Source organism: Thalassophryne amazonica, chromosome 12, assembly GCF_902500255.1.
Source record: "Thalassophryne amazonica chromosome 12, fThaAma1.1, whole genome shotgun sequence".
NCBI lineage: Eukaryota > Metazoa > Chordata > Actinopteri > Batrachoidiformes > Batrachoididae > Thalassophryne > Thalassophryne amazonica.
The window spans coordinates 47,026,986-47,050,691 of NC_047114.1; the positions used below are offsets into that span (position 1 = coordinate 47,026,986).

A 23,706-nucleotide genomic window follows, 5' to 3' on the forward strand; every position below is an offset into this window, starting at 1 on the left:
CTGATTTCGATATTGTTAAAAGCCGGTCTCCTGATGACGTTAGCAGCCCCACCGCCCGTCATGGGAGAGTGTCGGCTGGACCCCGGTCGTGCATCATCCCCGCCTTCCATCAAAACAGAGATTGCCGCGTTTATCGGGGTTAAACGAGCTCTGTTTAAAATATCTTCTCCGTGCGCATTGCGCGGGGAGGGACTTCTTAAAGGTGAAAAAACGCGCGCGTCATTAGGCATTTGATTTAATTCATCCACCGCGGATTGGACGTGAGGATTAACTTCACATGCGAGGAGGTTTACGGCGTTATTTAGAGGAGTCAGACATACCTGGTTCAACGCCGCGGGACCGGACTCGTCTGGAGGCGGGGTGTGCGTGGGATCAGGGGGCTCTTCAGTATCAGACTGGATGGTCGAATTTATCGCGTTAATTGCAGAAATGATGTAGGGGTTAATTTCTTCCGATTCTCGTTCAGCCGCCATATTGTTAAGAGCATCATTTAGTGGTGTTAAACGAACACGGCTTAAAAGTCTCTCTCCGGGCTCGATGTTATTTCGAGGCGGCGAATTTAACGCCTCGGGTAATGGGCCATCTGTTTGAGGAGCGCTCCCCGCTGAGTCGATTATTGAAGCGTTTAAATCCAATACACGTCCGAAGTTATTTTCCCGACCTGAATTCTCTCCTTCCATCTTTTAAAAGCCGTACCAGGATGAATCTACCTCAAGAAAATCAATTAATATACCTCTTCAAAATGAATTCTCCCGTTCCATCGGAATAAGAAAAAAAAAAAACAGAATACACATTTTCAAAAAAGTTCCGAGATGAGATTAATCCCAGCTCAGAATATCTTCGAGCCTTGCGTCTCGGTGGAAAATAGACGGTCTCCCTCCACCGCGTGCTGAAAAAAAAAGAGAAAAACGTTAGTTATTAAATATTTAAAATAAATAAATACATAAACTCCGACTCCTGACCGTGTAAATCCGTGGATCGTTTTACGGTTCTCTGCCGCTGACCCGCTTCTCCACGGGCTGTAACAGAAAAAATCGGGTTATTCCAGAGTTTTAACCGTGATTTAATTTCGGTCAGTGTACTTACATCTGCGTGGTGAAGTCGGGGCTTTCAGCCTTCGAACTTCTTCAGCGGGCTCTGACTTGATTTCTAGAATTAAAATAAATAAATAAATAAAAAGCAGCACCCTCGCAAGCAGATATTCTGTAATATTTCAAATATATTACTGAGGCCGGGTCCGAACGCACTCTGGAGCGTCTGTGTGGTTTTGTCTAAAAAAGACACCGTTTCAGAGCGCGTGCATCATTTAAAAACAGTAATTTCTATCAAAAAAGATTACTTAAATCACTTACCCTGAAAGCTGATGTGGTTTTCGCACTCTGCTCGAAGACAAGAAAACTTAATTAAACAACATGGTTTTTCAGGACCAGGGGATTTTTTTTTTACCGCAAATTAATTCTATTTTATACCCACTGCGGGGTCCAGACGCCTTCACTCTTCACCGGTCGTAGTGGAAATGAGCGGTGACTCCTTCCCACAGGGGGACGTGACTGAGAAGAAACTTTGTTTTTTCCGCCTTCATCACCTCAGGCGGCATCTTCGATCAGCAGGTGTCCCGCAGCCCCTGATCGACCGGGAAATATCTTAAAAGAAACTGCATCTATCGTGACTAAGAATAAGCTTTGTTTTTCCGTCTTCAAACAAGCCCAGTGAACGACCCCGTCATCAGGAAATCGGATGTAATAAAACATTCAAGCTTCAACCAAAGATTCAAGCTTCTCTACTATGTTATAAAAGACCATCCGGCGTGACACCCCCGCTGCGCAGGTCACACACACACACACACACACACACACACACACACACACACACACACACACACACACACACACACACACACACACACACACACACACACACACACCTCCGAAACACACACACGCACACAGCTAGCGTCTGCAACAGGTATTACAGCCGTGGGGTCATGTTTCCGTGAGGAGCTCTATGCGTGGGTATTTGACCGTCTTGCTGTAAAGACTTACAGCCGTTACAGCCGAGAGACGGTTATTTTTAACCCTTCTTTAATTTAAGAATTAAAAAACAGAAAAGGAGACGCATTAATTTAAGAATTAAAAAATATTAAAGGGGTATTAAAATATTCGTGTTTAATCACTAAATTGAAGAAAACCTCCCATAATTGTGCAAAAGATACAGGTATTTTTTAATCCTTCTTTAATTGAGGCATTAAAAACCATAAAAGGACGCGCTTTAATTTAAGAATTAAAAAATATTAAAGGGGTATTAAATATTAGACACTGATTTATGTTTAATTATTTCAGAATTAGTTAATTCTTTAATACATTAAAAAAGATCTAGGTATTTTTTTAATCGTTCTTTAATTCATGAAATAACATGACATTAAAATATTAGACCCGGGTGGGAGGGGAGGTAGGGCTTGGAGGCAGAGCTTGGGGCGGGGTTAGGGGAGGTGCAAGGGGGCGGGGTTGGGGTGGAGCTTGGGGCAGGGCTAGGGGAGGAGCCAGGGGCGGAGCTTGGGGAGGAGCCAGGGGCGGGGCTTGGGGCGGGACTAGGGGAGGGGTTAGGGGTGGTACATAGTGACGTAGTCAATTCTGATGGGCTATGACGTCATAAGGGGTGGGGTTAGGGGCGTGGCTTAGATTGGCTGACAGGGCCATAAATCAGTTTTTGACATAAGGTCGTTCAGTTTACTCTCTCATGCCCATATCATGATGCTTGCACCATCATGCTTCACTGTCTTCACTGTGAACTGTAGCTTGAATTCAGAGTTTGGGGGACGTCTCACAAACTGTCTGTGGCCCTTGGATCCAAAAAGAACAGTTTTACTCTCATCAGTCCACAAAATATTCCTCCATTTCTCTTTAGGCCAGTTGATGTGTATTTTGACATATCCAAACTGATCCATGATACCTGGTATGTGATATATAGGCCCAACACCATAGTAGGAGCAACATGCCCATATCATGATGCTTGCACCACCATGCTTCACTGTCTTCACTGTGAACTGTGGCTTGAATTCAGAATTTGGTGGTCATCTCACAAACTGTCTGCAGCCCTTGGACCCAAAAAGATCAATTTTACTCTCATCCTCCTTTTCTCTTTAGGCCAGTTGCTGTGTTCTTTGGCAAATTGTAACCTCTTCTGCACGTTTTTTATTTAACAGAGGGACTTTGCGGGGGATTCTTGCAAATAAATTAGCTTCACACAGGCGTCTTCTAACTGTCACAGCACTTACAGGTAACTCCAGACTAGTGTTGTATAGTAACGAAGTAAAAATACTTCACTACTTCACTTAAGTACGTTTTGGGAGACTTTTTACTTTACTTGAGTTTTTTAATTCAGCTTACTTTCACTTTTACTTCACTACATTTCCGACCTTAACTGCATACTTCTACTCCGATACATTTTCTGTGCGCCATGCAGTTACTCGTTAAAAAAAAAAAACCAAAAAAAAACACACACACGAAAAAAGTTGTGTTTTCACCCAGAGACACCACTGATTACTAGTGACTGCAACGAAGTCAGGCCGATTTGTCATAAGGCATGTCCGGTATGCTTTTTTGCAGTTGCGCACTTGTTTATCATGAAAATGATAATTTCTCTACATTGATTACAGACCTGCAGCAGGTCTGTAATCAACTTTCCTGCTGCGCAGCTTTGCTTTGAACCTTGAACCAATCGAAGCAGTGATTCGCAGGTCGAAGCAGTGCTTCGATCGATGATTCGTGGATTGATTGCTATATTTCACTTTATCCTAATTTTTTCCCCGCTAAAACCCTGAAGAGCATATGTCTGTGAGTAATATTTAATATTTTTATGTTAAACCGACCTGTTATGGTCTTCTGAAACAGTTGATAGATGTATTTATAACTTAAAAATGGGACCGATGCTAATGCGTTAGCATGTCTATGGCGTTTTCAATGTTAAGTTAGCATTAAGCTGTTCGCATCAGCACGTTTGTGTTTTGTTTTCTGTATAATTAATGGCTCAGCGTTCGTTGTCGTAAAAGAGTCAAATTGTATTTTTTTTAAATTTATTTTTATTCATATATTATAGCAACAACAATAATAGTCTACATAATAGACAATAAACAAAGTCCCTTCGGCTGCTCCCTTGTTTGCACTCGGGGTCGCCACAGCAAATCCGAGGTGGATCTGCATGTTGAATTGGCACAGGTTTTACACCGGATGCCCTTCCTGACGCAACTCCACTTTACATGGAGAAATGTGGCAGGGGTGGGATTTGAACCCAGAACCTTCTGCACTGAAACCAAGTGCATTAACCACTTGGCCAACACCCCTGCACCCCACTACATAATAGACAATAATAGTCAATAATAATAGACTAATAATGTTACAATTTTAGAGAAAGAGACAAAAAGAACCTAATGAAACAAAACGCAACAGAAAAGATAAAACCATGTAACAATGAAAATAAATAAATACATATAGAAATAAATAACTGTTTCCTGTGAACACCTAGTGAGTAGCCTACTCTCGTTTAGGTTTTGAAACCTTGTTTCTGAAGTGTTTTTGTGTGATGTGCACAATTTTCAGTATTTTGACTAATACTACCAGTCATTTACAAGCCTAGACAAACCTTTATGTATATATATATATATATATATATATATATTAAAAAAAAATCAGTCTGTTTTTGATTAATATTTACTTGTACTTTTACTTTCAATACTTGAGTACATTTAGTTGTACATTACTTGTCATACTTAAGTACAATAAATACTAGATACTTTAAGACTTTTACTTGAGTAGCATTTCAATCAGTGACTTGAACTTCTACCAAAGTCATTTTTTAATGGGTATCTGTACTTTTACTTAAGTGTGATTTTCCGGTACTTTATACAACACTGCTCCAGACTGTCTTTGATCATCCTGCAGCTGATCAATGGGTGAGCCTTTGCCATTCTGGTTATTCTTCTAGCCATTTTGATGGTTGTTTTCCATTTTCTTCCACGCGTCTCTGGTTTTTTGTCCATTTTAAAGCACTGGAGATCATTGTAGATGAACAGCCTATAATTTTTTGCACCTGCGTATACGTTTTCCAGTCTCCAATCAACTTTTTAATCAAACTGCACTGTTCTTCTGAACAATGTCTTGAACGCCCCATTTTGCTCAGGCTTTCAAAGAGAAAAGCATGTTCAACAGGTGCTGGCTTCATCCTTAAATACGGGACACCTGATTCACACCTGTTTGTTCCACAAAACTGACGAACTCACTGACTGAATGCCACACTACTATTATTGTGAACACCCCCTTTTCTACTTTTTTTTTTTTACTAATAGCCCTGTTGTGTGTTGGGGGGGCGTGGCTGGATGTTTTGGTGTTCTTTTCTTTTCTTTGCTCTCCAGGTGGCATGAGGGCTGATTTGTCTGTGAAGAAGGTGCTGGCTGAAGAGTCTTCACCCTCATCAACATCATGGAAAGCACCTGTGATTGGTGCTCACGTGCAACCTGGACGACTTGCAGCTGAAGCAGATAATTGGATGGCGTTCTGCATTTAAGTCATGTGTGATTTGAGCAGAACTGCCGGGAACTCGACCTTGTGACGTTCGTTTGTGAGACGCTGAGGACCGCGCCTGGGTTTTGACACATCGAGCCCGTGAAGCAGGGAGGGGTGAGGACACATGCTGTCAGCACACACTAAAGGTAATTAAGTGTTAAGTAATTGTTGATAGTAACTTGGTGTTTTGTTACACAGTATACTGGAATTGTGAAGAGAATTGTGCAGTTTGCTTCTCACTGCTGTGGCGTGAAGGATAAGTGATCCTCCACTTGTTCTGAGAAGCTGCTCATTTGCATAAAGTAAAAAAAGGACACTGACCTGAGTGTGTTGCTGATAGCGTGTGTTTATTGGAAGATATAGTTGTATCTGTTGACTTACCTCACCTTCTCTTTGCTTCACAGAGAATCAGTTTGTCGTGTCCACCTGGGGGGTGTTTGGCGGTGGTAGGAAGTCCAGGAGCGCCGGCTTTAATCCTTGCGTGCGCTGGAGAGCGAGCCACGAATCACTCCACCAGAGGGACGTTGTTTTTATGTTTTTACACTTTTAAGCACAGGTGAATAATAAATAGTTTCTGTTTGGAACCGCTTTCTGGTTATTTTTAGCGCTGGGTCCTGTCTGACGCAGGTCCGCTCCTCAACCCGCGTCGACACATAACAGTAGTTCCCGGCCATTCCATAATGGACCCAGCGGCAGAGGCGGTTCCTTTTGCCGAAACGATTCAAGAACACTTGGAGAAAATATGGCAGCAATTACAGCATCTCGCAAATCAAATTAAACAGACGCCCGTGTTACGGAGCTTGCAGCTCAAGCCGTTCCGCTTCCTGCAGCGCCAGCTGCGGCATCATCGATACCAGGGCAGATAACCCCGTCACCCAGAGATTCGGTGTTTGAACCGATCATTTGTCATCCGGAGCCTTATGCGGGAGACGTCGAAGCTTGTGCTTCGTTTCTGATGCAATGTTCTCTGGTTTTTGCTCAGCGACCGGCTTCCTTCTCTTCTGATGGAAGCCGTGTTTCGTATGTGACAAATTTGCTCCGAGGTGACGCCTTAGCTTGGGTCACAGCGTTGTGGAGTAACAACTCGCCATTGTTAGGGTCCTTTAAGGATTTCTCCCGGGAGTTCCGACTGGTTTTTGACCATCCGGTGAAAACGAATACCGTTGCTCAACGGTTGCTGAATCTCAGGCAGGGGAGGCGGAGTGCGGCGGAGTATTCCGTGGACTTCCGGATTTTTTCTGCTCAATCAGGTTGGAATGCTGCAGCATTACGGGCCGTGTTTGTAGACGGGTTAAATGAGTCATTAAAAGACGAGCTGGCGGTCCATGATGAGCCAAACGATTTAGATGAGCTAATATCGTTGGTGATTCGTCTAGATGATCGGATGAAGGAGCATGGACGCGAGAGAGGACGCCCATCAGAGCGGGTTTTTTTGTCTCGGGGCTTTCCCCGACACAAAGCTGGGCCGCCTCTTCTTCGCCCCACTGAGGCTCCTCCGACGGGACCTCCGGCTCCTCCTATTGACGAGCCCATGCAGCTCGGACGAGTCGAGATTCCTGTATTGCCCCGACACGTAAGCGTCAAGAGAAATAACGGTGACGTAACTCCAAGTGTTCTGGGACAGGCAAAAGAACCCACATAAAAAAAAAAAAAAAAAAAAAAAATTCTAGCACAAGTAAATGTTTTGTTTTCTTTAATCAGGGGTTATACTTGTTTGGGGAGGTACGGGCGTATCTGGTGGAGTGATAGGCGGTTACAAGCCCGCCTGGGCTCACTTACTTGTCAATTTTGTATGTGTTTTTAGGTATTTTCTGTTTGGGTTGTTGGGTCGTTTTATTTTGTTGTTTTTATTTCTCTACATTCCTAACCCCAACCTCACTTGCCCTTAGACCGCTTGTCTTGTGGGTTGTGGGGTGGTGCAGGTTGGTCACGCTGAGCGTTGTCAGAAGACCTCTGCACCTAGGGGGGGGGGTGTTAGAGGCGTTCTTTTTAGTTTGGTTAGGGCCCGGTTCCACTCCAGCCTCGGTGAGCCTTTGTACCGATTGTCATGGGTGTTGCCGGGGTGTGGTGCAGCGGAGACATGCCTCAGTCGGAGGGGTGGGCCGATCTGTTGCTGTTTGCCATTTCGGTAGTTCCACCCCTGCCGAGTGGCTGGGGTATGGTCGAGTTGGGGCACCGGACGTATTTCCGGTTCTCCGCTGCGCCTTGGGGTTGGAGCTGGGTTAGTTTTTACCTGTTCCCTTCTCCGGCTTGATATTTTGAGCCGTTCGCCAAAATAGAGCCGCCGAAGGGCTCTGGGAGGGACCTGGGGTCTTTCGGGGTGCCGGGGAGGGTAACAGGGTTTATGGTCGTTTTATATCCCCCCGGGGGTGTTTTTGGTTGTCCTCCGGGGGTTGGTTTTTGGTTTTATTTTGTTTCCTTCCGGGTTCCACCTCCAGGGTTGATGGGACGGTCCTCTGGGGGGGAATTGGCTTGGGACCGACCGGCCAAGTGTGACCGGATCTGGGGTTCCGGGGTTGTGGGGAGGGTACCTCCTGGGGTTGATGATACGGTCCCCTGGGGGGCACCGTTTTACTCCATGTATACCTGGGGACCTTTGTGGGATTATGGTTTTGGCTGTTCCTACTGGAACTGGCAATGAAGGCCTTCTGAGGGGGGGGTTGGGCTCTGCAGGTCATTCTGGGGGGGTTGTTTGTTATTTTTCTTTTATGCATTTACGTTTGTACTGTGTTTGTGGGACTGTGTTGGGTTTTTGCGTTTGGGAGTTTTTCTTTTCTTCCCGGGGTTTGATGGGACGGTCCCCTGGGGAGGTTTTGGGTGGGTGTTGTGTTTTTTTTGTGTGAGTGGACTTGTTCTGGGGAATGTTTTGGGGCTTTTGTTGATTCCAGCCGGCCTTCCAGCTGCGGTGCCTGTCTTGCCGTCTGCTTCCTGACGTGGACCCCGGAGGGAGGTGCTGTTCTCGGGCCTGGTCTGTTCGGTCGCCGGGAGGCTTCCCGTTGATGGGGGGGTACTGTTGTGTGTTGGGGGGGCGTGGCTGGATGTTTTGGTGTTCTTTTCTTTTCTTTGCTCTCCAGGTGGCATGAGGGCTGATTTGTCTGTGAAGAAGGTGCTGGCTGAAGAGTCTTCACCCTCATCAACATCATGGAAAGCACCTGTGATTGGTGCTCACGTGCAACCTGGACGACTTGCAGCTGAAGCAGATAATTGGATGGCGTTCTGCATTTAAGTCGTGTGATTTGAGCAGAACTGCCGGGAACTCGACCTTGTGACATTCGTTTGTGAGATGCTGAGGACCGCGCCTGGGTTTTGACACATCGAGCCCGTGAAGCAGGGAGGGGTGAGGACACATGCTGTCAGCACACACTAAAGGTAATTAAGTGTTTAAGTAATTGTTGATAGTAACTTGGTGTTTTGTTACACAGTATACTGGAATTGTGAAGAGAATTGTGCAGTTTGCTTCTCACTGCTGTGGCGTGAAGGATAAGTGATCCTCCACTTGTTGTGAGAAGCTGCTCATTTGCATAAAGTAAAAAAAGGACACTGACCTGAGTGTGTTGCTGATAGCGTGTGTTTATTGGAAGATATAGTTGTATCTGTTGACTTACCTCACCTTCTCTTTGCTTCACAGAGAATCAGTTTGTCGTGTCCACCTGGGGGGTGTTTGGCGGTGGTAGGAAGTCCAGGAGCGCTGGCTTTAATCCTTGCGGGCGCTGGAGAGCGAGCCACGAATCACTCCACCAGAGGGACGTTGTTTTTATGTTTTTACACTTTTAAGCACAGGTGAATAATAAATAGTTTCTGTTTGGAACCGCTTTCTGGTTATTTTTAGCGCTGGGTCCTGTCTGACGCAGGTCCGCTCCTCAACCCGCGTCGACACATAACAAGCCCAATTTCATAGCCTTAAGAGTGTGCATATCATGAATGCTTGGTCTTGTTGGATTTGTGAGAATCTACTGGTACCTTGTTTCCCATGTAACAATAAGAAATATACTCAAAACCTGGATTAATCTTTTTAGTCACATAGCACTACTATTATTGTGAACACTACTGTATGTCTCAGCAGCACTTGTCAGTGGATTTTCCTTTCAATTTCCCCTTAATTACCAAATCGGAAAGTTGTGAGTTGGATGTTAACATCAGTGTCAAACTGAGCAATTATAGCTGCACCACTGGTGTGAAAAATCACACTTTCCCTGACTTTCCAATTTTTTAAATTTTTTAAATGTATTGACATGAGTCAGAAGATGAAGGTGACCTCTGATCTACTAATTCTATTCAATCCTGAGTTGCCTCTTAACCATAAACTGGTTAAAACGTGGATATTTTTGACAGATGTTTGTTTACAGCTGTCATTTTGTTAATGCATTGTAGCCAATAGCTCACTCCAAGAGACACCTTTTGGCTGGAGGAGGTACTTTTCAGTGTATTCTCTGGAAGTGAGTTTTTATTCCCGCAGTGCTACGCATCTACATGCCTTCTGACCTACCCAAAGAAGAATATGATGGGCACTTAAGTGATGTAGAGGCTTGTTGTCAAAGTGATATGCACCCCTGCCAACTTATCATGGGACATCTCCACTCCACAACAGGCTTGAACAGAAATAATAATACAAAATAATGACTAAAACAGCATCCAGATTGTCCATTCTGTCCTGCTGCTGTGGTCACAGCCAAAGATCATGGAATTTTTCCATCAACCTCTCTCTGAAACTAATGGAACATCCGGTTTTCATCTCAAATAACTGTTTAATGCCAGATGGTTCTGTCCTGTGTGCAACTCTCATACTCAAACTTAGCGTCGTTGCAGTGCAACTACTACTGGTTTTGAAGGAAATAATGCTGTGCTGGCGCGTCAAATTGATGTCATTGTCATGTGATTACTACTGATAAAATAAAACCATTATGTGAATGTATAAAACAATTAACGAATGAATAAATGATAATTTCTCATGCAAAACAAAAGCTTTGGCATTATTTTCATTACTTTGGTTTTTTTTTTAATTCCTAAAAGACCAGCGCACACTAACAATTTCATCACAGCTAAGATGGGGAAGTGACAAGAAAAATGTAAAAACTTTTTTTTTATATGTTGGGGTCACAAAATAAAAGTTAATTAAATTTAGGGTGGCTATTTAACCAACTTTGGTAAAATAAAGGGGGATAGGCTGAAAGTCAGAGGGGTGGTCAAGCGCATGGATACGGTAATAACTATGTAAATCTTGATGCGGAATGACAGTGAAATGAACGGAGAAAAAGGAGCTGCACATTTATGAGAACGGTGGAGACAGACTGTGCCACGCTCTGCTTCACTTTAAAGCAGCCTGGGTGTTGACACACACTAGGTTCTACTATTCACTCAGAAATCTCAGCAGTTGAGAACGGAATGTCCACACTGATATAATTCAGATCAGTGAGTGTGCACCGTGTCTGTTCCATGAGATCCTGTGCCGAGAGCTGGGAGCGGCTCTGCGTTCACGAGTGGATATCAGCATGATCTTAGCATAAAGTGCAGCTTTAGAACGATATAATTATCAACGATAATAAATTACCCAAACCTTATAGTTTTTGGATGTTCTGAGTCATCAGACTGGACAATTTTTGATGTGCTTGAGTCTTAAGAAGACGGATTCAGTTCAGTGTTTTTAAGTATTTCAGATGTTTTCCACAGTATTTCAATAAAGTTTTCAAATGTAAACCGCTGAATGTGTTTCAGATCCAAATCTATTTGTGTCTTGTCTGAGTGGATTAAAGCTAATTAAATATTTCACATTCAAACTGTCCAGAAGCATATTTAAACCATTTCATTCATGCAACTCAATTCCAGAATAAAGTCATAACGTAAAGGGGTGGGAGTGCCAAAATTTTACTTGGGGGGGGGGGGGGGATTCATTTAATTAATATGTAAAGGTAAAATTACAGCCCTCAATTCTTGGTATAAAACATTATTGTAATTCATAAGTAAAATATAGTGCCATTGATTCTTATTTTTGCTCTGAAGAAGCAGCAGAAGCTATTTACAGACACGTAAATTCAAAATTTTCTGAGCAATTCCCTCCTATCCTCTCATCCACATTTGCTGTGGCCTCAAAAAACTGCAACTGTTACTTTTGTCTTTCCAAGGTCTACCCCTGGAGTACATGATGGTCAAGACAGCTGTGACATGCAGCAGTACACAACTAAAAAGCAGGCATGAGAAAAGACATAGAATAATGAATCAATATTTTTATTTTTCAACTGAAAAATCCTGATCAATTCTATTTTTTTTTTTATACCCACCCCTATCTCTGAATCACAGCCCTTTTATTTTTTTGTACATCTGTATGCAGCTTTTCCTAACAAAAATAATGTAGCAGCAGAATAAAATCACTGGATTAGGAACTTTGTGAGCCACCCAACAGTGTCGTGTGGAAAAATTCAGCTGTGGAAGAGCAGATCATACTTGACTTGATGCACACTTCACAGCAGATGTGGCCACAGCTGGACACAGCAAACTTTGACCCTCCCCTTCTGAAGCAGTGGTTACAGTGGAACCAGTCCATCTTTACAACTGGATGTGTCCTTGTCTGAAAATAAACACAGCATCACATTGTAGCTATTTAATTTGGACGCTGGAATAAATGCTCATCTTTTCTATATCATGTGGCTAGGTCTGGCTGATTAAACGATCTCAAACCAGGATTGTGATTAAATTTATGTCAATTTCAGTGATAAGCCTTGTACAATTTTACTCGATATGGATATATCTTTCTTCTCCTGGAAGCGAGACTGCAGTCAGCACTGCTGCTCCAGCAGAGTCATGATGCACATTTTCAAAAGCAGTGCCATGTTTTAAAATTACTTCTATTACTACACGCTCCTTCACTTTAAATATGCAGAAACTATCAACAGACATCAACATTGTGCATCAGACTTGCATTGTTTAATACACTCAGTGCAATGATAACAGTCAGTGTCCTTTGTTTCAAATACGCACCAGGTTTGTTCTTGATGCATGATGATGATGGCATACTCGTATGTGATATATCCTTCTTCCCGACCAACCAGGTAGCAATTTCACTAAAGAATAAATAGCAATACACCCTTTTCGCGGACGGGTAATATTTTTCATACTACCCGAGTAATCAGCCAAACCTCATCTGTGACAGCAGATTGGACAGGCGCTATATGTTCCTGCTGAGGATGAGTGCATTTATAACTGCAAGCTGTTATTAATAGGCTAATAAATGGTTGTAGTGACAGCTTTTAATCAATTTAATAAGTTACAACCCAGACTAATTTGTATTGCTCTGTTAACATAGCACAGAGATGTATTTTGCACCGATCAATGCTTAAACTGTTAGTTTATTTATTTATTTATTTATAATGTTCAAATAAACGCTCTGGCTTCTTCAGACTTCCGTCATTACACTCTTCACACTGACAACTTTATCAAGTTATATATCATGATAAATATTAAGAACAATAAATATTTGGTTTAAAAAAAGGCGATTATATATAGTATTTTTGCCATACCACTCAGCACTAACTATGACTTTACAATACTAGAAGTAGTTCTTCATGTTCAGGTTAATCGTCACATTCTCACCACCCACCTAGCTAGCTTAACATAATTTTGTGTTCATGGGTACCATTCCAGTAAATTTCCCTCACTGTACTGGAGTGGGCACCAAGAAATTAAACTAAACAGATACCCATTTTCTCAAGTATACAGGCCAAAAAGAAAATAAAAAGGCTGTCTCACATCTATAAATTTGCTAAATCTTACCTTTGGTTCTGTACAAAACGGCAAAGTGCGCGGAATCCCGCCGCCTGGTGTTATACCAAAGAAAGAGACCCAGCAGATTCTCTGACTGTGTGAAGTTGCTGAAAATCTCACTGCATTTTCTAACTTTTTTTTTTTTTTTTTTTTTTTACAGTTATCAGTAAATGCGGTGTCACTTCCTCCAAAATTGTTACACATTAGCAGAAACTGACAAATAATTATAAAAACATTAGAGGAAGTAGTTAAAAGTCTGAAGGTGATCACGGAATGAAATAAGTCACAAAGTTTGAGATAACACCTGGAGGAGTCACGTCTTCCCGCTTCTTTTTTGTCAGACAGCAAATAAAAGTTTAAACACTGCATTAAAGCTATTAAGTTCTCCCTAAGAAGAAGTTTTACATTTATAAAAGTACTTGACCTGTAACTGTGATTCGGTTGTAAAGAAATAACCTTTGTCACAGCAGACATTTTGAAGCTGGAAACGTAGGTTATACAGTTAACAATGATGAATTATCAAACTGTGATAATGAATCAGCATGCAGAGAACTCTTGACAAAAACATTGTCATTAATGCTTATAATCAAATACTACAGCTATGTCATATCAATATGTCATATAATAGCATCACAGTTATTATCTCCACTTATCTACTATATATTTTGAATAATAATAAAACAATAATATAATTTTATTTACTATAAAAACATTTATAGATTAACTAAACTATTTTTACCTCCATGTGACATATGTCTGATTTTTCACGAGAAGTCTGAAAATTGCCCTATCATGATCAAAACAGCTGGTGGTTCTTACTTGATGTTCAAGGTCAGAATCATTAAGTAAGAGTGAATCATTAACTGGATATGCACAATGTTTGATCATTATGTGACAAATGTAGGCTTCAGCTAGTTAAAGGAAGAGCTTGGTAGGCAATTCAAGTGTCACAATGGGAGCTGGAGTCTATCCCACCCATCACTGGGCCAAAGGCAGGGTACACCCTGGACAGTCCACCAGTACATTGACGACATATAAACAAACACAGTCAAGTTAAAGATTCCAGTTCACCTGTCCTGCATGAAAATTCAGTAAGGTATATCTTATATATTATATTCCAATTCTAAGGTGGAACTATGCCAATATACAAAGGTATATCTAAATATATAAAAAGGAAGAGTAAAATAGGAGAGTAGAAAAGAGTAGAGTAGAGTAGAGCCACATAGGTGCCTGGTAGGCATGTCTTTGGAAGTGGAAAGAAGCTGGAGCAGCCAGAGGGGGATCACACAAACATGGGGACATGCAAGCCCAACACTAAGGACCAGGTGGAACGTGAACCCAGGATCTTCTTGCTGTGAGGCAACAGTGCTAACCACTAAGCCGTGGCAGGCCATTTGAATGTTTAAGTACAGAGAGACAAAACCAGAATTGACCAGATGGCATCTTTGTGGCCACATCAGGGTTTAAAAACCAGATCACTTGTACTTGAAACCGAGGATCTACCAGGTCAGCCAAAAGGGTTTTGTCATCTCTCTCTCTCTCTCTCTCTCTCTCTCTCTCTCTCTCTCTCTCTCTCTCTCTCTCTCTCTCTCTCTCTCTCTCTCTCTCTATATATATATATATATATATATAAGGCCAGGTTCATAAGTAATTTTGACAGTGACAGTTTGCTTCTGTGCATCACCACAGTGGAGTTAAAAATTAAAGTGAAGCTCAATGAGATTTCAGAGGATGCTGCGGGATGTTATTTTGGAATTATTTCATTCTTCTTCTGTTCGTTCTGTTCATTATGGACAGGTTGTCTAAGATTTAGAATGATGTTAACCCAACTTATGACAGATGTCATCAGGTCCCTGATACCCACATTCATATGTTTTGGTCATGCCTCTCTTTACGTATATACTGGTCACATATTTAACTCCATTTGTGTCAGGACTATGTTCACACCAGCAGCAGTTATAGCATTACTTTGTGGTCCTGTTCTTCTAAAATACCAAGCAGATTTTGTACCATTTGTGACCTTGCAACCTAGACACATTAAGATGAAGTCTTCAGTATTGCCTTCCCATTTTCTCATGGATCAAGGGCACTCCTTATTTGCCTAGGCCAAAAAGATTCAGCTATGTCTCACTTGTCAAATTTTACAACATTTGTAAACAAATGTGCTGGTTTAGCAAATGATTACCTTTATTTATACACATGTACTTCTATTTCATGTTTTATGGGACAATGTGGACTGTTAGTCACTGTTCTGTGTCTAGGCAAACATTTGGTGGTGGGGTGTGGACATGGGCGCAATTTGGTGGGGGATAGGGGGGACATGTTCCCCCCCACCACCACCTTTTCAACCAGGGGGGACAGAATATGATATGCCCCCCCACCTTCTGACATATATGTGTGTACTTGAAACATGCTATGCCAGTCTTATGTCATCTGATTTTCACAGATCTGGCAGCTTGCTTCTGACGGATTGTTTGTTGCTGTGACACCACTCTGAACTTCACACGGTTGTATACGCTTCTTTTATTTCTGTTTAGCACTCTTCTGGTTATTAATTGTATCTACTCTGAACGTTATTTAACAACAGTCCTGTTGTGAATCGCTAGCAGTTAGCATTCGCTAGCGGTTAGCTTTTGCTAGCTAGGTCGACACCTCCCCTCTCCGTTGTTACCTTTTATAGCTGTTTCTTTTCTACCCGTTTAATACTTCTGTTCGTTTTTCAGTTGAACTGCTGTGAATTTTAAGTAATTTTTACTCCTGTGTAAAATCTTAGGAGCGGCTAGCATTTTCGCTAGCGGTTAGCTTACATTAGCTATTACTGATCCATCTCATCATATTTTCATTTCATTTTTTACACTCCTGTTAGTTAATTAACTGTTTAGTGTATTTTATAGCTGCTGCTTTTTTTAACCTGTTTAATACTTCTGTTAGTTTTTCAGTGTAACTGCTGTGAATTTTAATTCATTTATCTGCGTCTGTGTGAGCCTTAGGAGTGGTTAGCTTATCCATTATTGGTTAGCTCGTGTTTGCTTGGCTACATTTTTTAATTTCTTGCACAAAGTACACTACTTATTATACTTTACACCCTCCGTAAATCCTGCGTGATGTTGGAAGATAGGGTGGCTCTCTTAGAGAGCCGTGTCCGTAAGTTAGAGCAGCTTCTTAGCGCAGTGGAGTTAGATGTTATGGGCACTCCAGATGAGGTTAGTGTTGGGCCGGCTAGCGAGCCCATTAGCATCAGCTTAGAAACGCCGGCTGTGGAGGACGGCTTTCGGACTGTGGCTAGGCGGAGGAAGCCTCGTAGGGCTTGGTGCCCGGTTGTGGCTCCCCGATCACACTCGCCAGTGCGAACTGTGAATTGGTTCTCCCCCTTGGATTTGCCAGATGTGAATTCTCTGAGCCCACGAGTGACTTCCACTCCTGTCTCCAGGCCGAAACACCGGACTTTAGTGATAGGGGATTCTATCACCCGCAAAGTCAGGTTACAGACGCCGGCTGACGTTAAATGTATTCCTGGGGCCAGAGCTCCCGACATTGCATCTCATCTTAGGGTGCTGACGCTGCAGAAGGGAAGACAGATGAAGGAACATGACATGAGATATAGTCATGTAGTTATTCACGTTGGCACCAATGATATCAGGATGAAGCACTCAGAGGTCACAAAAATGGACATAGAGAGGACTTGTGACCTTGCCAGAAAGATGTGTCGGCATCGTTTAATAGTCTCTGGTCCCCTTCCCTCCCGGGGTACTGATAAGGCGTTTAGCAGGCTGACATCATTAAATAGGTGGCTGGTGCAGTTTTGTAGACAGCAAGGCTTTAGCTTTATTGATAACTGGCCTTCATTCTGGGGCCACCGTGGCTTGCTGATGCTGGACGGCCTCCACCCTACTGGGGAAGGCGCCGCCATCTTGTCTGAGAACATAGATAGAGCTCTACAGGGAGGGTAACATTAGGAATCTACAGCAGGCCACGGAGCAGGTGATTAGAGACCCTACAAGGCTTATGACAAATGTGGGTGTGGAATCCATTAGCTTAGCAGGAAATTTAGTGCAGAAAATCCACTATGGTGATAGTGCAGTTTATTTGCCAGGGAGGGAATTTCAACAAGTTGAGACTGTGGCCTGCTTCCGTAGTCGTGTCCATAAAAATCATAGAGGGATATGCTTTCCAAACTTAATACCCATTTCTATATTGGATGATGTTGAAATTGAGGATGGCCCAGTGGTTGTTCCAGCAATAGCAAAGATTTCGTGTCTGCTACCTACAACGCACGTGGAATGTCTTAAACCCAAACTTACTTCTCATCATCTTATATATGCTACTCTGGAACCACCCCTAAACCCAAACAGTTCAACTGTCAACCCCACTGAAGTTCTTAGACTGGGTCTCATTAACATAAGATCACTGTCCTCAAAATCATTGTTGATCAATGATCTAATTATTGATCATCACTTACTTGGGCTATGTGAAACCTGGCTTAAACCTACAGCTGTCCTCCCCTTAAATGAGGCCTGCCCACCAGCATATACATTTAGTCACATCCCTCATGATTAGGGCTGTCACAATTATTACAATATTCGTCAATCGCGATTATTTTTCATAGTCGTGATTATTTTTCATATTCGCGATTACCGTGAATTATTTATTTTATCCACAAAGCATAAAATGACTCAGAATCTGACGTCATTGTGCTGCAGCCTTTCGTCTTAAGGCGGGACAATAACATGGAGGCTGAAGAGCGATCCGTCCTGCCGTTTGGATAAGACGACCGATTAAAACAGTGGCCGTCTTCTTCAAAAGCCGTCTAAAATGCGGAGCTGTCGGTGTGTGTACGCGCGCGGAGTCAACAGGCTGCAGACTGCGAGGGAGGGGGTGCGTGAGGGAGATTCCTGAATGCAGGTGCGACACGTTACAGTCTGAGAACCATCAGTGCGCAGCGAGCGCAGAGCAGAGAGAGGATTTTAACCCGACTGAACATGTTAACAAACAAAACCAAAACGTGAAGCTGCTTTTACTTCTCTCTGAACTTTCTCTAAAGGTGTGATTCTGCCATTACCGTCCTGTTCACACCATGTGCGCGTCGTATGCTGAATTTATGAGATCATGAGATGAAATAAACGGTCAAATAGCTTTAAAAACATATTAAAAAAATACGAATATATGAATGAACTGAACCACAAAAAAAAAAAAAAAAAAAACCCTGACATGGAGAAGCTGTGGTGATGTTCAGATGCACAGATCACAAAAAGCAGATGAGAACTCTGAACTTTAACAGCTGTTAGTTTCCAAAGGTATTTATTTGTTCAATATGGGCTTAATGCAGTGTTTAAGCACAAAACGTGACTGATGAGGAGAAACAATTTCAGAAATGCAACAGAAACAACCACAATTCAGAAAAAGTTGGGACTGTATGTAAAATGAAGATAAAAATAAAAATGTTGTACCATTCCCAGTTTCTCCACTCACAGAAGCCAAACGTTCTTCCAGAGTTGTGTAATTATACTACAATAGTAGAATATAAAGAAGGGGGAAAAAAAGAAAAAAAATAGACAATATATTCGTCAATCGCAATTATTTGTCTGACAATTAATCGTCTCCAGAAATTCCTAATCGTGACAGCCCTACTCATGATGCAAAGCAAGGCGGGGGTGTTGCTCTTATTTATAAATCTAGGATTAGCTTATTAGCTGTTGGGGGTTACAAATATCACTCATTTGAGCACCTGATTCTCCGCTCTGCTCAGGATATTACACATTGCCAAGGTCAGAAGAATAAAAATCAGTCTTATTACTTTGTCACTGTATTTAGGCCTCCTGGCCCATATTCTGAATTCTTAGATGAATTTGGTGCGTTCATCTCTAACTTGTCAACTAGTGTAGCTAACATTCTGATTCTGGTGACTTTAACATTCATATAAATAAGCCTTCTGATCCCCTCTGCAAATCAGTTATGGAAATTGTGGATGCATTAGGATTTCGGCAATGCATTTGGGATTCGACACACATTAGTGGAAATGCCCTGGATCTGGTTCTCGCACGTGGTATTGCTGTCACGAATATTGACATCATGCCTCTTACATCAGTGGTGTCTGATCACTCACTTATTAAGTTTACAGTTTCGCTGCCGTGTTTAGTGGAACAACAACCTTATATATCTTTACGGCGATGCATCAACTCCTCAACTAAGACTGAACTCGAAGCTAGACTGCCTGATGTCTTAGCTTCACATTTGACAAACACCCAGTCAGTAGACAGACTTGTGGATAGTTTAAACTCAGTGCTCAAAACTACACTCGACATGATTGCACCACCTGTGTTTAAACCGCGCTCCCCCAAATCACAGTCACCTTGGTTCAATGATTATCTGCGTGACCTCAAGCATAAAGCAAGAGGTCTAGAACGGAAATGGCGTCGTTCAAAATTAGAAGTATTTCACCTTGCGTGGCGTGATGCTATCTTAGACTATAAGCATGCATTATTGGCTACAAAGCGGACTTACTACTCTGATTTGATCAACAAAAACAAGCATAACTCAAAGTTCTTGTTCGACACGGTGGCAACACTTTTGCATGGACAACCACCTGTAGTTCGCTCTCCTTTTACAGCACAAGATTTCCTGGATTACTTTGGGAAGAAAATAGAAGACATCAGGTTAAACATATCCCGGCATGCCTTAATCCAGCCACTACACCCTGCTATTGATGTGGGCGCCACTACTGAGGTATTACCTAGCTTTACAGAATTTGATAGTATCTCACTAAGCATGCTGGCAAAACTCGTAATGTCAACAAAAAGCACAACCTGTTTATTTGATCCTATACCAACAAAACTGTTTAAGGACCTGTGGTCCACTCTTGGGCCGACTGTGCTGGAAAGTATTCATCTTTTTTTAACTTCTGGATCTGTTCCTAAATGTTTCAAATCTGCAGTGATTAAACCATTACTTAAGAAACCTAATCTTGACCCTAGTGTATTGACAAACTATCGGCCGATATCAAATCTTTTGTTTTTCTCTAAAATTCTGGAAAAAGTGGTGTCACGGCAGCTCGTAGACTATCTTACTGAGAATAATCTCTTTGCGCCACTGCAGTCTGCTTTTAGAAAATATCATTCCACAGAGACGGCTCTCACTAAAGTGGTGAATGATCTTCTGCTTACAATGGATTCAGACACCACTATGGTTCTGTTGCTGTTAGATCTCAGTGCTGCATTTGATACAGTGGATCATCATATCATATTCTACTTGATAGGCTGGAAAATCATTTTGGGATTACTGGGAGTGCTGACGTCATACTTGACCAGTCGTTCTCACTGTGTTTTGTACAGTAACACTACCTCTAACCTTAGTGACATGAAATTTGGGGTTCCACAGGGGTCTCTCTTAGGCCCCCTGCTTTTCTCCCTTTATATAGTACCCCTTGGGCACATATTGCGGTGTTTTGGGATTACCTTTCACTGCTATGCAGATGATACTCAGTTATATACATGCCAATAACTGCTGGTAATCTCGTTCACATAAAATCCTTAGAAGATTGCCTTGCAGCAGTGAGAAGTTGGATGTCTAGAAACTTCCTACTTTTAAACTCTGATAAGACTGAAATGATGGTTCTTGGTCCAGTGAGACATCGGCATCAATTTGACCAGTTAACGCTCAGCCTTGGCTCGTGTGTCATACATCACACTGACAAAGTGAGGAACCTTGGAGTAATTTTTGATCCTTCGTTGTCCTTTGGCCTCCACATTAAAAATATTACTAGGACTGCTTTCTTCTAGCTGCGAAATATAGCGAAGATTCGTCCCATCTTGTCTATGGCTGATGCTGAGACCCTGATCCATGCATTTATCTCTTCTAGATTAGACTACTGCAATGTTCTATTTTCTGGTTTATCGCAGTCTAGCATTAGGGGTCTCCAATTGGTTCAAAATGCTGCAGCCAGACTTTTGACACGAAGCGGAAAGTTCGACCACATTACACCCATTTTGGCATCCCTTCACTGGCTTCCTGTCCCAGTGAGATCAGATTTTAAGGTTCTGTTACTAACCTATAAAATTATTCATAGACTGGCACCCTCCTACCTAGCTGACCTAATTAAACCTTACCTAGTGGCCCGGGCTTTACGTTCTCAGGGTGCAGGACTACTTTGTGTCCCTAAGGTGAATAAGAAGTCTGCGGGTCACAGAGCTTTCTCTTATCGTGCCCCTGTTCTGTGGAATGATCTCCCTGTGTCAATAAAACAGTCAGATTCTGTGGAGACGTTCAAGTCCAGACTTAAGACGCACTTATTTTCCCTTTCATATGGCTAGCATACTGGTACAGTTTTATTTTACGCTTTTTACTCTTTTAATTCATTTTATTAGTAATTGGAGCGGGCCGCGGTCTCAACTTTACCTAAATTCTGGGTCTTTTAGTGAAGTTTAGGGCTAGTGGCCGGCGATCACCTTAGTATTTCTGTTTTTCTTGTTTTTTAATGCTGACAAATTATACAGTATTTCTTGTCTTTCTGATTCCTGATTCTGTTTTTTCTCTCTGTTTAAAAGGTGCAGCTCCATCCAGAGATGGGAGTTGTGTTTGCGATCCTCCTATCCTGTGCACCAATTGCATTTCTTGTATATTCGTCCGTGAATTGTTCTGTAATTTATATTCTGTAGCATGGCCCAAGCAGAGGGTCACCCCTTTGAGTCTGGTCTGCTTGAGGTTTCTTCCTCAGAGGGAGTTCTTCCTTATCACTGTTGCTCTGGGGGTTGGTAAGGTTAGACCTTACCTGTGTGAAGCGCTTTGAGGTAACTCTGTTGTGATTTTGCGCTAAATGAAATAAATTATGTGCAAACCATGTCAGTCTTATGTGCAAAACCATGTCAGAATAGTATCTTTGTTTCTGCAAGTTTGTATTTTTAGCAGCATTGACTTGTTTATGTAGCAGGATGAAAGTCCCGGGTCCCAATTGAAGAAGACGTTCCCGCTAGCTTGGCTAACGGGGAGTTCCCCTTTGGCTGACCTGGTAGAGGAATGGTCTTTTGTGCGAGCCGCGTGGGTTTGATCCCCACCGTCGTCCCGGCCACGAAGGTCCTGCTGCTTCATTTACAACACTTGTTTCTTGTTTGTCACATTTGGAATTTTCTGGGACTGCATTTGCCCAGATTTGAAACCAAAAATAGTTGCCTCTAGGGACTAGTGTCTACACATAAGTATCAATAAACCATATGCTAATTTAGTAAATTCTGAAAGTTAGAAAAGGAAATCAGAAAAGCTATCTGGGACCTCAGAAAGCCCATCTGCAATTATTGCTTGAGCTCCAAAATCAGTCTATGCAAGCGAAATTATGTTCAGTATGAGTGTTGTCATTAGTGCCACTTCGAAAATTAAATTCATAATTTATCCTAAACTTGTTTTTTCAAACATATGCAAAAACAAATCTTGAGGGGAAAAAAAAACACAGTATGCGATAGTTAAAGAGCCTGTTCTTTCATATTTATGAATACACTTTACCACATTGCAGTTTAATAAAAACTCAACCTCTCATTCTTTGAGTTCTACATATGTGGTGATACCTTATTTACACCAGGATGTTAAAATCAATGCTGGCTATTCTCAGAATAAAGTACTTATATCCACAGTTTCAAATTGCATAAGTCAAATGGTGTCCACTTTATGGTCTTCGCAAAACATGAAAATTACTGTTCTGGATGCATCTGATCTTATCTAGAAACTGGCTTCTGGGGGCCTAAAGCAGCCCGTAGACCCCGGCCTATGGGCCTCACACTTTGTCCCCCCCAATTTCAAGTTCTAAATTGCGCCCTTGGGTGTGGAGAAACAAGTTTATAGTTTCGCCAACTTAGAGTAGGTTAAGTTACTAACCATTTATCCACTCATTTTTAGAGATCATACATATTTGGACACACCAAACTTAGTTGTATGACGTGACGGAAGGATTTTTATACACGTCCGAGATTTGTCACTTGGCAGGGCTTTTATACATACATTCTCATTCAATTAGAAATCCAACCACTGAGCCAGAGTCTGTTGCCCAAGGACCAGCAACAGATGTAGAGATGCTCCCTTAGTCAGGGGGAGAAAAAAAAACAAAAAAAAAACACACCCTACAGCCATATGATTGGAGGAGACACACTGGAAGAACATGCAAAGCCCACAAAGGGCTGGAAGTGACCTCAACCTTCTTGCTGTGAGGCATCAGTGCCAGCCACCTTGTGCTGCCTGCATGTAAAATGCATTACTGCCATGGAGCTCCAGTAAGCCAAAACTCCAATAACCTGGCTTTTTGGAGATGAGTAAGTTGTATCAAACTGTCAAAAATGTGTTTCAACAAGTTGTAGTTAAACAAGGCTGCAATTCATGTCTATGTATCCAGCTTTTTTGCCCCCTCCCAAACAAA

At 42.1% G+C, this 23,706-nt stretch overlaps 1 protein-coding gene across 2 annotated transcripts in view; it reads right to left on the minus strand.

Annotated features, from left to right (window-relative positions):
* LOC117521138 (RING finger protein 212B-like) overlaps positions 1-13,351 on the minus strand; it is a 50,526-nt gene extending 37,175 nt beyond the window's left edge. For both annotated transcript variants that reach the window (XM_034182471.1, XM_034182472.1), the window contains exons 1-2: positions 13,323-13,351; positions 11,997-12,120 (exon numbers count right to left, since the gene is read on the minus strand). In XM_034182471.1, the coding sequence (XP_034038362.1) occupies positions 11,997-12,096 (100 nt within the window). In that variant the 5' untranslated portion in view covers positions 12,097-12,120; positions 13,323-13,351. The remainder of the gene's footprint in view (positions 1-11,996; positions 12,121-13,322) is intronic.
* Positions 13,352-23,706: the final 10,355 nt, after the last annotated feature.